The 15,678-nt window shown below is 35.5% G+C and overlaps 1 protein-coding gene across 1 annotated transcript; it reads right to left on the bottom strand.

Annotated features, from left to right (window-relative positions):
• Window positions 1-1,297: 1,297 nt before the first annotated feature.
• Window positions 1,298-15,479, bottom strand: pdxkb (pyridoxal (pyridoxine, vitamin B6) kinase b). Its single transcript, XM_079421217.1, has 11 exons — window positions 15,190-15,479; window positions 12,594-12,648; window positions 8,550-8,654; window positions 5,475-5,558; window positions 4,795-4,829; window positions 4,577-4,662; window positions 4,287-4,332; window positions 3,724-3,835; window positions 3,292-3,428; window positions 3,116-3,182; window positions 1,298-1,816 (listed from the first exon to the last, which is right to left on the bottom strand). The coding sequence occupies exons 1-11, from the start codon at window positions 15,268-15,270 to the stop codon at window positions 1,704-1,706; spliced, it is 921 nt and encodes a 306-aa protein (XP_079277343.1). The 5' UTR covers window positions 15,271-15,479; the 3' UTR covers window positions 1,298-1,703.
• Window positions 15,480-15,678: the final 199 nt, after the last annotated feature.

Here is a 15,678-nt window from a genome sequence, read left to right as displayed (position 1 = left end):
ATGTTAGTTACATTGACAAACAAACATGAAGTGAAATGCTCCAACTTCCGCATTTATAAATGCACAATGTAAAATGAAATCAATGGAACGAGAATTAAATCATATACATGTGAGCAAGGCCAAAAATTATTACAGTACATCTCACCAAAAACATCAACAAGTCACAAAATACAGCAGCGCATCTCTTCAATAAAATCTCCCTTTTTGGAAGAATATAGTCACAAAAAAATACACATTTTAGACAAGTTGGACTCTCACACAAAGTAGTGCTTTGGGCCTGTTATACACATTTAACAACTTACTTGTTCATTTTTAAGGTTGGCTACAACATATCTTTTCCAGATACAGGCATCTTATCAAGAACCGCAGAGAGCAAAGCTTTCTGGGTAAATCTCACAAAGAAAAGTCAAAGCCATACTAAACTCCCAAATCAAAATATTCATATTTTGCATCAAGAAAATTATTTTCAATAAAGAAAAGTATGTTTAGGACCAACCTTGTTTGCATTGTGACAAATAATCACATTTTATCAATGAAAAAAAAAAAAAACTTATTAAATACAATACAGTAATTAAACTCATCCTGTCTGGAGAGAATGATAAAAAAAAATCTATATAGAAAATAATAATAATAATAATTAATAGAAAACAATATACATATATAATAGGTCAGTCAAATCGATTAATCACATCCAAAATAAAAGTTTGTGCTTACATAATGTGTGTGTAATGTGTATATTTATAATGTAAATCATATATAAATGAATATAATATATATATATACATATAGATAGAGATATATAGACACGTAAATATTTCTTAAATATATACATGCATGTTTGTGTACTTATATATACACATAAATACAAACATTACACACACACATATATTATGTACACAAACTTTTATTTTGGAAGCGATTAATTGATTTGACAGCCCTAATATATAATTAAAATTACTAAAATATACTAAAGTATATGTAATTAAAAAATAAGATATAAGGATGATGATTTTTAACATTGCAGTGAGCAACAGAGAATTGGGGAAAAGAATATAATAAAAAATAGAGTAATGCACAAAATCTTAATGGTCCTAATAATATCCGGGGGGGTTTTCCTTTATGCAATGAAAATCTTATTTTGATCTTTTGAATCTGGGCCGAAATAACTTCTTGACAGTTTTTGTGAGACTCAGCCATCTAGATTTTGGTTTCTGTGATTGTTGCTGAACTGCTCTGGCTCAAAAATCAGAGCATAGAAAGCGTCACACCTATATATTAATGTCATTTTTTTAATTTTGGTCCTCACTAGATCAATGGCAGTTTAGTTACATAACTGACCTGGTCTGGAAATGTCAGTGACTGGGCTTTATGTGCAGGACGAACCGGAGTTCTTGAGGAGCTTCGAGAGAAAGAGAGAGAGAGAGACAGAGATGGTGAAGATGCACAAAATAGTGTGAATGAGAGAGGCTGATCATCTCTTTTCCCGCCTCTTTTCTCTGCGTTACACTCTCTCGGAGCACAATGGCTCTCTCCCTCTCGCTTGTTTGGCTGTACCCTGCTGAATCTCTGGAAATGGAACTGTTGTGCTCTGGCTGAGATTCTAAGGCAATGTCACATTACATATCAAAATGTACAACATCTATACATTGTGCAGTTGTGAGTGGAGGGTGAGATGTGTGGATGAGATGTGGCGTGTGGCGGCTCTATAGAACAGTGGCCTCCATGACTATAGTTGGATCCTCAATGTCAGCTTTACTCTGGACCATCCGTAACTCCAGCTGGGCCGGGCTGGGTCTTCTACCAGGACCTGCCATCTCTGAAAATACACGAGAGATCATTCATTTACACTACGGCTTACAGTTTAGGGTCCGTAAGATCTTTTAATGTTTTTGAAAGAAGTCTCTTATTCTCACCAAAACCGCCATTTATTTGATCAAAAATACACTAAAATATGTAACACTGTGAAATATTATTACAATTTAAAATAACTGTTTTCTATTTGAATATTTAAAAAAATGTAATTTATTCCTGTTATAGCAAAGCTGAATTTTCAGCATCATTACTCCAGTCTTCAGTGTCACATGATCCTTCAGAAATTATTCTAATATGATTATTTACTGCTCAAGAAACTTGTGAGTGTGCAATGTTGAAAATAGTGCTTAATATTGTTTGTGGAAGCTGTATTACATACTGTATTATATACATATATTTTTTATACATATAAATGTATATATACCCCCCCCCCCCCAAGACCTTTAATGAATACAAAGTTTAAAATAACAGCATTTATTTGAACTATAAATTTCTTGTAACATTATAAATGTCTTTACTCTCACTTTATCAATTTAATGCATCCTTGCTTAAAAGTATTAATTTCTTTACAAAAAAATAAAAATCTTACTGACCCCAAATCTTTGAACGGTAATGTTTATACATAAACAGTGATAGTGATATCTGAATTACATGCTTAGTCTTTTCAATGGCCATAACTGTAAACCGATGTAAGTGAACAAGTAAATATCCTATGATTGGGATTTTAACATTTTAATTAGTTAGAAATATTGAATATAATTGCATATAAGTATATTATATAAGCACTTTGTAGTAGTTTCTCCCCAATTTTTGAACGTTTAATGGATTTTGATACTTTATACTGATGCAAGATACCTGAAAAACTTCAAGCACTCATTTGTATTTTTGTTCTTCGTTTTTACTTAAAAGGATAGTTCACCTAAAAGTATTTATTCACCTTCTTTCTTCTGTTGAACATAGAAGATATTTTGAAGAATGTGGGTAACCATACAGTTGATGGACCCTACTGACTTCCATAGTATGGGGAAAAAAATACTATGGAAGTCAATGACTTCTTTTTACACACATTCTTCTGAAGCTGAAGAAAGAAATTCATGAAGATCAACTTGGGGTAAATGATGACAGAATTTTACTGTAGGCCTCATGCCACATTTTTAATTTGTTAATGTTTATATTGTTTAATCTTTTAAATAAATGTTTATTATTAAACTAGTTTTTGCTGTTGATGTCGCCTGATGCTGAAAGTGTATTGACAACCCTACAACATGCATATAAAATACACAGCTTTTGGCTGTTGTTTTACCATGGGCATAAGATATAGTCCTCTGAATGACATGGTGCATAACAGAGAAGGTCTTCTCACATGCCGTCTGCGAAGAACAGAAGAACAGAGAGAAAGAGACTTGATCAGCATTTTCTTACTACGCTGCATGATCACTGTGATGCGTTTCTGACTCACTGATTTAATATATGCTGTACCTTCAGGTCTGTTGGGTAATGGTGAGTCCAAGCCAGCAGCATAGCAGCAAACAGATCACCGGTCCCCACAAACACAGCATCCACCTTCGGTACCTCTATTCGGATCCGCTGGGTCGTCCTTTTACCGTCAGGCATCACTGCACAAACATGCTTATTTCATTCTTCATCCTCGTCACAAGAACTTATCATACATGAACCAACCCTGATCTTTAACCACTAGGCTACACAATCCCATGTAGGCGGTTTGAATAAATACAAAAGACATTAACATAAAAATATTTGAATGCATTCCAGTAAGCTCTCATAATAGCAAATTTTGTCATTGGTCAAATCTGCACACAGTGATATTATCTTCCACTATTCAGCAGTTTGACATGTTTTCAAATTCATGACAAAGCAGTTTTGAGTTGCACAGGAAGTGCACACACTTACAAATGCGCTGACTGCCAAAAGACACCAGGAATCTGTCTCCGAGACGAGGGGGCAGATCAGAGCTGGTGATGACCACGGTGTCTGGACCCATCTTATGCAGCAGGTCCATCACCTGAATACACACACACACACACACACACACGGTCAGAGACAATAAATAAAATATATAATATATAATAAGATAATACATAATAAAGTAATACAAAAATATATTTTAAATAATAATAATAAACTTTTAAAATTGTGTGTGTGGGGGGGGTATCATTTGCAGCAAGGCAAGGCATGTTTATTTATATAGCACATTTCATACACAGTGGTAATTCAAAGTGCTTTACATAAAAGGTAGTGAAATAGACATTAAAAAATAATAATCACAACAATAAAAACAAGGAAATGGTATAAAAATTGATTTTAAATGATTTTAAAACAGTTATGAGTAGAAAATGATTACACAAAGTGCAATTAGTTTTAGTGTATATAATTTATATTCAAACATTTATTTCTGCTTTCCATTTTTAAAGGCTATTATGAGGGCCATTTCTCATGTATGTATTTAAACTCACCTCAACAGCATCTTTCTCTGTGCTGATATTCTTTCCTGTCAACAACCTGGAATAAAGAACATGGACTTAGAAGAGTTGATGGTACACCAGTGTGATGTGAACAGCTGTTAGGCACTGAAGATTCATGGGTACATCCACAGTGGACCACTAGAGGGAACTACAATATCACTCTTCTCTCAGTAATCTTACTAAAGCAGGTAAGGGGCTAGAGGTTTGACATTTGCAGCACAGAAACATCCAATCACAAAATAACACACACAAAGCTATTAAGAGGAGGTTATTCTACTCACTCAGCCTCAAACTGGTTGGGTGTGATGATATCGGCCACAGGCACCACTTTATTCTTGTACACGGGATGGAGATTCTGAGGAACATACTGCAAAAACAGAGTACTATGAGAAATAAATGTCACATTTTCCAAATTCTGTTTTCTGTATAATGAACAGAGGGGGACAAAAGACAAAAACAAACAAAACAAATTCTGAATGAGAGGAACAAGTAAACTTACCATTGAACCATGGTCACCTAAGACAGGGTCACAAACTGAGAAAAACACAGTAAAACAAGTTATACTTTAATGTACAAGATTAATGTACACTAGCGTTCAAACGTTTGGGGTCGCAAAGACTAAAAGTATTTAATGTTTTTGAAAGAAGTCTCTTATGCTCACCGAGGCTGCATTTATTTGATAAAAAAAAACAGCAATATCAAGAAATATTACAATTTTAAATATCTATTCATATATATTTTAAAATGTAATTTATTCCTGTGATCCAAAGCTGAATTTCCAGAATCATTTCTCCAGTCTTCAGTGTCACATGATCCTTCAGAAATCACTCTAATATACTGATTTGATGCTCAAGAAACATCTCCTATTATCAATGTTGAAAACAATTGTGCTGCTTTATTTTTGTGAAAACCGTGATACGTTTTGATTCTTTGTTCAACGGCAAAGTTCAAAATAACAGCATGAATTTGAAATAGAAATTGTAGCATTAGAAATGTCTCTGCTGTCACTTTAGATCGACATAACGCATCCTGGCTGAATAAAAGTATGAATTTCTTACTTTTAACATCTTAACTTTTTAACAGTATTGTATAAACATGCTTGTAAAAACTATTTATAATGTAGAAAATCTATACAGCTTTTATGTTAAGATAGGATGAAAGAGACTGAAAAACACTCACCATATACAAGGTTAGGATTGGCCCTCTTCAGCTCTTGAACAATGTCAACCACCATCTCCAGAAACGATGTATCTCTAGTGTAACCTGCAGAAATGGAAAGAGCAGAGCTTTGATCAATACTTTTTCTTACCAACTACTATATACTGAAATATACTGACCAGTCAGCACAAGTACGAGGCACAAAGAGTGACAGGTCAATTTCATTCTTTGTGCCTGAGAATTTTTAAACTCTTAAGGTGGATGCAATTTTTTTAACGATACAGGCCACCTGTGGTTATTACTACAATACAGTGAGTTTGCAAGTGAAATAGTGTCTTTCACATAAATCCCTGCAGAAATGGTTTTATTTCAGTCTGAAAAGAACCAGAACACCACAAAATACACCTTGTAAGGTGAGTTTTAAACAGATAGACTTGGAAGTCGAACACATCAAAGCATGCACTGTATCAAAGCAAGTGACATAAATATCCAAATTTATTTGGGCTGGGACAGCTCTGAAACTTCCAGGGCCACTCTCCAGCTTCTGGTCATGTGGCAGCTCGGTCTCTCCTGTCAGGTAAATAACTCTTATATGTGACTCATCTGACCTTCACTGTTTCATGATGTCACAGTGTGTCACACACTGAATCGCACTGCGACAACACAAGCCACTAGTAAGAGAGGCATGCGGGAGGGACCAGCAGCAGTTCAAAGATCCAATAGAGCCTAGGCACTAGGACATGGTCAATATACAGGTGGGATACAGAATGAGTGCTCTGAACACAAAGCACTGATAACCACCAAAATCAACTCTTTATGTAAAGCCATCAATACAAGAAAAACCCTTTTTCATATGATTTTGAAGAAGTCTGGGTAAATAGACTACTGCTCACCAAGGCTGCATATTTTTGATAAAAAATACAGTAAAAACAATAATATTGTGAAATATTAATACATTTATTAATAATTGTTCATTTAAAATAATAGTTTATTCCTGTGATGCAAAGCTGAATTTTTCTCCAGTCTTCAGTGTCACATGATCCTTCAGAAATCACTCTAACATGCTCATTTACTGCTCAAAAAACATTTCTTACCATCATTCAAATGTTTTCAAGATGCCTTGATGAATATAAAGATCAAATGAATTGCATTTATTAAGAATATAAATATTTTGTAACATTATAAACTGCCACTTTTGATCAATTTAATGCATTCTTCCTGAATAAAAGCATTAATTTCTTAAAAAAAAAAAAAAAAAAAAAAAAAAAAAACTTACTGACCCAAATCTTTTGAATGGTAGTGTACATTCAATAAGCGACAAAACTACAGCTATTTACATTTAAGCAAAATAAAATAATCCCATACATACGCATTTTTCAGACTCATTGTTATATCCTATTTATGTTTAGATGGAGCTAAGGACAATTTTACTGTTTAAAAGTGTGTTAAAGGGTGCGTACAGACACAATGTAAACTATATCTCTGCTGGACTCCATGTAGAAATACTTCACATGGCTCTCTATTCCTATGTTCTCCTTTCTCCTTTTCCTCTTGGTCTCCTTTCCACCTTTTCCTCTTTACCCGTTCTGAGCTTTCCTCTCTTGCTTCTCCTCTCAAGGTGATGGTAAAGGAGAGCCCATGCACCAGAGACTTCTCGCTCACTATCACACTCAATAGAGCACAACATCTCAGTCTGCGGTGCTCATGTGAGACCTGCAGCTCTATGACCATGTGTCCTCTGCGGTCCCCCGGTGCTGATTAGCAGCGGTGTTAGAGAGGGAGAGAGATGTGGTCACTTCCTCTCTTACTCCACACAACACAAACCTACTGGATGCACAAGACAAACAAATCAACTAGATTATTACAATTTCGAAGAAAAGGGGCACTTGCCAATGCAATTTGGCTCCTGTGGGAGCTTCTTCAATGACTGGCACTTTTCATAAATCAGGCTGATTTTTAATAAATCTAATTTGAACATATTAAACTGTAAACATTTTGCCACGTCTTTATTTATTTTATATTTTTATATATAGATTTTATTATTTTACTCTTGTTCCAGACTTTAAATCTAAGCTGTGAAAATCTATCATAAAACATTAAGTTAAAACATTAAGCAGCACAACTGTTTCAACATTGATAATAATAATATATGAAATGTTTCTTGAGCAGCAAATCAGCATCTTAGAATGATTTCTGAAGGATCATATGACACTGAAGACTGGAGTAATGATGCTGATAATTCAGCTTTGTCCTCACAGGAATACATTACATTTTATAATATCTTAAAATAAAACAAAGTTTTTTTTAAAAATTGTAATAATGTTGCACAATATTACAGTTTAACAGTATTTTTGATCAAATAAATGTAGCCTTGTAGAACATAAGAGACTTCTTTCAAAAAACCCAAACTTTTGAATGATATTGTATAGAAATATTTTACAAAAAAAGATAACAATTTTGCAATTAAATAATAAAGATATATCAAAATTCAGTGCACCTGGTTACAAAGCTTGAGATGAAATATGAGTGAATAAAACTTTATTACAAATTATTGTAATTGCTATTACATAAAAAATAATAAATATTAAATATAAAAAGTTAACATTATTAATATTATTATTGCAATTTTGTAAAATTATGCAAAATGTGAAATACTCTATTTTACAAATATTGTAAAAAAAAAAAAAAAAAAAAGGGAAAATATTGTACAAATATTATGCCAAAAATGTTTATGTTTGGTATATATAAAATTCCAGCAATTAAATTAAAGAAACTGAAATGTAAACTGTTTAAACACACTTTCCCCAACTCTCAATAGATTATTTTCTAGAAATACACAGAGCCCAAATTGCCTGTAGCTGAAGATATCTACACAAAAGTGTTTCCTCTCTATGATATTATGATCTCTAGATATGGCACCGGGCTATCCCGGGGGCCTCTAGGGTCCCACACAGGGCCCATGTCCATTGCTCTATGCCATCACAAAATGACATAATCCCATTTTTTAATCCCTCAGCTCAAAAGAGCATGCAAATAATATCCACAGCAGTGTGCAGACAGAGTTGTAGTGGCATGAACAGCAGTCAAAGAACTGACCTGTAAGTACATAGTCGTAGTGGTTGACGTTGTTGAGTTTGATCCCTTCATACAGGACATGAAGCTCATCTGCAGTCAAGACTTGTCCCTTCCAGTGAGAGTACCCTGAATAAAGACAGATCACACATCAAATACACAGAAATCAGATTCAGAATCCAGTGTTGATGCAGAGCGTCCGCTGATGTTCGAGACGCTACGAGCACGAAGATCTTGTTTGGTCACATGACACTTCCTGCACCTGCTCTCACATGTCTATGGGCTACGGACAGAAGCGCCACCGTTTCGTCAGACACCACTGCTGTTGCTGCGGGAGCTGTGATGTCACGATTCAGGTGAGTCACCGAGCTGGTCACATGGTATGTTTCTTGTTGCTAAGAAACAGGACAGAGGAAAGCCTGAGGGGCTGGATGAAAAAGACGCATCATTGTAGCCTTGATGTGTGTGTGTGTGTGTGTTTTTGGTAGAGGATGACTGCAAAGGGGAATCTGTGATAAGACGGGTGTCTGTCGTCATCATTTCCTGCTGCCGCAACTCTGCAACCACAAACCTCCCTAATCCCAGTAACTTTACACACACGTATCATGCAGATACTCTATTTCACAGCAAATCACCATCAGACGCTGCCGTGTGATCAGGTGCATGCTGTTTCTACCCATAAGGCTTTGCAGCGCCCACTGATGTTGTGAACAGATGAAGGTCCGAACGTCACAATCTGTAAATATATTCCCAAGGTCAAACTATGAAATCCTAGAGACTAGAGATCACCTTGCGGTCACCTCAACAGGCAGAAAGTACTTTCAGATGCCGATTACCAAAAAAACTATTACTTATGACTAACACATGCTGTGTCTTGAGTAAGAAATTTATTCCAAACGTGGCTGGAAGAAAAACAAGTGCTCAGTCTGATGATTCAGAAAAATGTTTGTACATTGACTAGAGATGGCCAATTAACAGGTCAGTGGACACTATCACCTCTATAAACTAACGAGTAAACTAATTTGAAAAACAAAAAGGATGCATCAACGATACACCAATAATTACTACCAGTCAAAAGTTAGGGCTCAGTACGTTTTTATTTTTATCCATTTTATTTATTTTTTTTACGAAAATTTTACTTTTCCAACAAAGGGAGCATTAAATTGATCAAGTGTTTTATGTTGTTGCAAAAAATATTAAACAATTTCAAATAAATCTTTTTAAATTTCAAATCCTGACTTATTTTTTTAACTAAGGTTTCCAAAAAATATTTGGAATAAATTACATCTTAAAATATATTCAAACAAAAAGCAGTTATTTTGTATTATAATAATATTTCACATTTGTATTTTTAATTGCAGATTTGTTAAGCATAAGAGACAGCAACAAACTTACAGACTTACAAACTTTTGAGCTGTATTTTATGCCCAATAACCAATAAATGGCTGATATAATAAATGTATAAACCTTTTTTATTAAAAATAAATAAATTTACACTACTAAAAAATGAAAATAGTTTGTATACTTCAAGCAAATTCTGCCATCACAGCATTATATTGAGCAGCAGAAAATGGACAAATATTCCATACAGAAAAAAAAAATTGAATTAGAAAAAGGGCTCATAATAATAGATCAGGGAAATATCCAATATCAGCCAATAATGATCAAACTGCCAACATTAAATAACCAATATTGTGCCAATATATTGCATTCCTACCAAAAAAATTATTTTATAAAAAGGTAAATTAAACATTTTTGATTTATAAATGGAAACATAATACTGCTTCTGGCCTAAGATGACTCAAATGCTGAATTATAATCAGAACATTTTTCTCTTCAGCTTAAAATTAACATCATGGACACTGAGACGAGCTTGAATCATCTGGAAAAAGAGCAAGACAGATAAGTCTAGTGTACCTTCTAAGCTCCAGAAGTATCTAGTATTGCCCAAGAAATAAATGATCAAGGACATGACAACAAACACAGCACTACTTTATTCAGCCTCATTTTTCAGATGATTTGGCCCTTCAAACTCCCCATCCATTCACTCTAAACCAGTTACCCATGATTTCAATTAGCCACGTGCTGAAACAACAGTGCTGCTGGGACTGCTAAAGACTCATTATACATACAAATTCAGGCCTAATGTGGTCCACAGGCCTAAACCACATACCTACATGACTACAACAAAATCCCGTTGAGAATCTCTCCACAGTGCAGCACACAGACTCCTGGTACTCAGTTAGCCGCTGGTTTGGGAAAACTACTGTAAGTATGCCAGCAGCACACGAGTCTGTGTCCTCCATCTATAGGCTTAAATGCTTAAAAAAAAAAAAAAAAAAAAAAAAACACACAACTCAAATGGCTAAAGACAACGTTGCGGCCCTGACGAGAAGAAAGCATCCAAGCAGAAAGGGAGGCCAGTCACAGGGCAACAGCCTACAGCAGGTTGTGCCACGTGTTGTGTAGACCACTGATCCGAGGCCAGTTAGGGTTATTCTACTTACGTGCTTTGAAACGGGATGCATTATAAGAAGCTGGCCCAGAAATTGTGTTTGGGAAGTTTAGCAGTGATGGATAAACATGCGACACCTGTGTATAGCAGTTCTGGGTCACCAGATAGAACTTTTCTAGTACTATATCATTTTTTCTTTTTCACACAGACTTCTTTAAGGGACAGTTCAGAAAAAATTAAAAGGATGCAATTTTCATTCATAATGAAATGTAAATGAACAGGAAGAGGAAGATGCAAATCGCCATTATAAAACAGGTAGCCTGTATGAATCATGCACAATGTTCCAAGTCTTCTGAAGTCAAGGTATGGTCACATTAAAATTTTGTGAGCAAAAAAGGGTCCATTGTCTATTGTCAATAGTGCAGCGATGTATGATGAAGCACAGCTCACACAGAAGTCACTTTCAAGCCAAGCCTTTCTGTTGGTCATCGTCGTGGAAAATTTATGTGACCAACTAGAATTTGTTGCAAAATCTGCATGGAAATATCATTAACCCTTATGCAAAATTCCCACTTGAAATGACTGGATTTACCCATGAAAATAGCTTTGTGTGACATGATTTAAGAAAATTTAAGTCATTACTGAGCATTTAAAAACAGGGTTGCAAAGGGGTGGAAAATGTCCAGTAAATTTCCATAAACTTTCAAAAAAAATTCTAGAAAGTTTCCCAAATTGAAATGACTGGATGACTGGAAAATTACCAGAAACTCTCCACTTCTTTTGCAACCCTACTTAAGAACCGGATCAGTCCGATTTATGAACAAATCATTCAGACCAAGTTTGTGAATTCAGCAAACGGATTCATTTAAAAGGCTCAACTTAAGTGCAAATCATGAACCAGAAAACATTCTTATGAACTTACTGCTTCAAAAGACTTGGAATATAACACATAAGTCATGTACACATATTTTTCGTGTTTTTTCCCCCACTAGCAATAAAAAACCTTTTGCGTCATGTAGGAGAGCATGAGAAGCAGTAAAAAAAATGAACAAAAAAAATCAGCAGCATTCTGCTCTTGAGCAAAAAGGTCTCAATCAGAACATAATAGATATGTTTTAAAGGATCAGATTTGAAGTGCACTATCCAAAAATGAGAAAACGTATCACAATATTCCTAATCTCTTGAAGTACAGGGAGCAGTGCTTGGTTTATTAGGAGGACAGCTCACTAACTGCACTCTTCTACTCGCACACAGCTCAAAATTAACTTCCTAATCTAACAAAAAAGCTAATAATAATAAAATGAACTCCTACTGTTCTTTTTTAACAAATTTTCAAAAAAGATTCCATCTGGCCCTAATTATGTAACAAATTCTACTCATCAGTGCATGTGTGACATCAAAATAACAAATATGCTTTCACAACATTTTAAATACTTACCTTTATACTTAATAATTCAGCAGATTTTACAAATGAGGACAATAGAAGCAGACTTCGAGACACTTTATTTAAAGTGAACCACGTAACTACTTTGATCTAAAATGCTTTCAAATGGCATTGTTTCACAGAGACAAGCTGTTATCCAAAAATCAGCAGAATGTGTGTGTCAGCCTACCTGTGTGGTTGGAGAACTGAACAGAGTTGATCGAGTCCACCTCAAACCCCAAGACCTGAAACACACACACACACACACACACACACACACTTCAAACATGAGAAAAAGCTCATTCAGAGAGTAACACAGTTACATTAAAAGACTCAAAGCAATTATCACACGGGCCTGTGCTAGTCAGAATAAGAACACATAATATACTTACACAGAACCATATAGGGGTGGCGAACATCGGTCCTGGAGAGCCACAGTCCTGCAGAGCTTTGCTCCAACCTCCATAAAAAAAAAAAATCACCTGCCTCTAACTTTCTAGTAACCCTTAAACTTTGATTAGCTTATTCAGGTGTATTTGATAAGGACGGTGACTCTCCAGGACTAATGTTGGCCACCCCTTCTATAAACTATTATTATGCAATGTGAAATTATTAACATTTAGATGGTTAACCATTGTATGTGCATCCAATGCATTTGGTAACTTGAGCAGTTTCTATTCTGTTAGGCTCCATCCGTTGTGTAAACAGTAGGGCTGTCAACGTTAACGCGTTAACACATGCGATTAATCTAAAAAAATTTAATTAAGTTAATTATTAGTTAATTTTTTTTTTATGTTTTGTTGCATTCATTTAGAAATACTTTTGATAATAGTTGGGTAAATCTGTACTGGGATTGAAGCGATGTGGCTTGGTAAACGTTTTATTGCCAGTATAAAGGCTGATAATGGCTGAATTAAAACAAAAGAATAATAAGGATTATGTCTCATATCTGGCAGAGATGTGAAAGGTTCTGTTTCCTTAAACTAGTTTGTCATGCATTCCTTTATTTCAACAGTATTTCAACTAGTATTTTAAATTTGCGATTAATCGTGAATAATCACAGTCCAGGACTGTGATTACATTTTTAATTGATTGACAGCACTAATATATATTTATATACACATATACACACACACACACACACACACACACAGGTGCATCTCAAAAAATTTGAATATCATGAAAAAGTTCATTTTCCTTTGTAACTTATTTTAAAAAGTGAAACTTTAATATATATTCTAGATTCATTACATGAAAAGTAAAACATTTCAAAAGTTTTTTTGTTTTAATTTTGATGATTAGAGCTTGCAGCTCATGAAAGTCAAAAATCCAGTATCTCAAAATATTAGAATATTTCCTAAGATCAATCAAAAAAAAGGATATGCAAAACAGAAAAGTTCAAGTTCTTTAAAGTATGTTCATTTATGCACTCAATACTGTGGCTCTGCTGAGGCACTATTGAGCCTTCAGCTCGCCTGTATTGTTGGATCGACTGTCAGCAGTGTTCCCCATTATTGTGGTTTCAAAGAACAAGAGATACCCAGAATTTATACTGTAGTGATGGTCATTTAATGAAACTCAAATGTAAATATTCTAATATTTTGAGATACTGGATTTTTGACTTTCATGAGCTGTAAGCTCTAATCATCAAAATTAAAACAAAAAAAAACTTTTGAAATGTTTTACTTTACATGTAATGAATCTAGAATATATGAAAGTTACAATAATACATTGTATGGGAAAAAAATATAGATTTTTCTTTTATGCCAAAAATCATTAGTATATTAAGTAAAGATCATGTTCCATAAAGACATTTTGTAAATTTCCTACCATGAGTATATCAAAACTTAATTTTTGCTTAGTAATATGCATTGCTAAGAACTTAATTTGGACAACTTTAAAGACAATTTTCTCAATATTCAGATTTTTTTTAAAACATTTTGCACCATCAGACTCCAGATTTTCAAATAGTTGTATCTCAGTTTTCAGATGATGTATAAATCTCAATTTCAGTTAATCTAGCTAGCACTCTCTGTCACTGAAACACGCCGACTCATACGTTTAAAGATGAAACATTAAAACGCAGGATGCGCGAGCGCGGGTTTTAGACACGGCTGGAGGAGCCTTGGAAAGAAAAATGTCACGATTTCGCTGGAATTGAGTGTCCCAGCTGTGACGTCAGTCTGGGGTACGCCAGCGGCGCGAGCGTGCAGAAGAAAGGCTCGAGCCACAAGAAGACAGCCGCTTTCTGATGGCACGATGACAGCTGGAGACTTTCAAAACCTAATGAGCCCCATTTAATGGTTTGGACGCGGCGCGATCCCTCATGCCAAATGATCTTTCAGAAACCGGGATTCAATGATTTCTGGTGATGATTAACGGCAGTGTCACCGACACTCCTGGCATTGGTGACAGCCGCCGTGTTGCAATTAACCGTGCCGGTGTTTTGACAGCACGAGCCTCTTAACCAGAGCTTTAAGTTTTTGTGCCAATCATTTAACCAAGTTACTATTAATAGGAGCATATTTTAAATTCAGCCTCGTATATCACTGCAACCAGCATAAGAGGCCAAGTTCTGGGAATGCAATAGTCTAGATTTGGTATAAGGGAAGTTTACTACATAAATATCTCAAATTGCACAAGAACAGCATGCAAGGCAATATTGGCCATGTGACCTTTCCTTTCTCCAGCAGCAGCAGCACGCTGTCATGCACCACAACACAACATTAATCACGAGCGCATCGTGCAGCTCCAGCCGTCGCGCGCCTCGGATGAACGATGCTCACCTGTAACGGGAAGGATGCGGATTTATTCCCCACGTATCCTCTCACGACATGACTCTGAATCGACAGCACTCGGCACTCCATGTCGCGCTCAGTTAAAGTTGTTTTAGACGCTCCAGAATGTCAGGCGATTGAGGGGCAGCGGCGAACCGGAGAGGTGCGTTTCTTTCCTATTTAAATCCAGATTAGGGTCCGTGATGGCAAGTTCTCTAACCAGACAGAGAAATGAAGGACATTCACACTGGAGACGCTCATTGGCGGCGAGCGCAACTACTCAGGCATCCTGAGGGGGCACCTAAAATCCACTGACATCACGACGACGCTCGTGTCCGCCGTGGGCTGTATTTATCATGCATTCAGATAGAGGAGAATGGGCTGAGGAAATCAACGTGAATCCGTCTTATAAACCAAGGAGAACCCTCAATAAATCCAGATTGCGTTGGGAAGTATGAGTATGAGGAGATGATGGATTTATACTGAAGATAAATGTAT

This window comes from Barbus barbus (assembly GCF_936440315.1).
Source record: "Barbus barbus genome assembly, chromosome: 7".
Classification (NCBI taxonomy): domain Eukaryota; kingdom Metazoa; phylum Chordata; class Actinopteri; order Cypriniformes; family Cyprinidae; genus Barbus; species Barbus barbus.
This window is presented reverse-complemented; position numbering and strand designations above follow the sequence as displayed.

Excerpts from the sequence above, each read along its gene's own strand:
- pdxkb (XM_079421217.1), bottom strand. The coding sequence starts at position 15,270 with ATGGAGTGCCGAGTGCTGTCGATTCAGAGTCATGTCGTGAGAGGATAC. Across the intron at positions 5,559-8,549 it reads CTACGACTATGTACTTACAG|GTTACACTAGAGATACATCG; the intron begins GTCAGTTCTTTG and ends CCATTTCTGCAG. Across the intron at positions 4,663-4,794 it reads TAGGTGACCATGGTTCAATG|TATGTTCCTCAGAATCTCCA; the intron begins GTAAGTTTACTT and ends CTGTTTTTGCAG.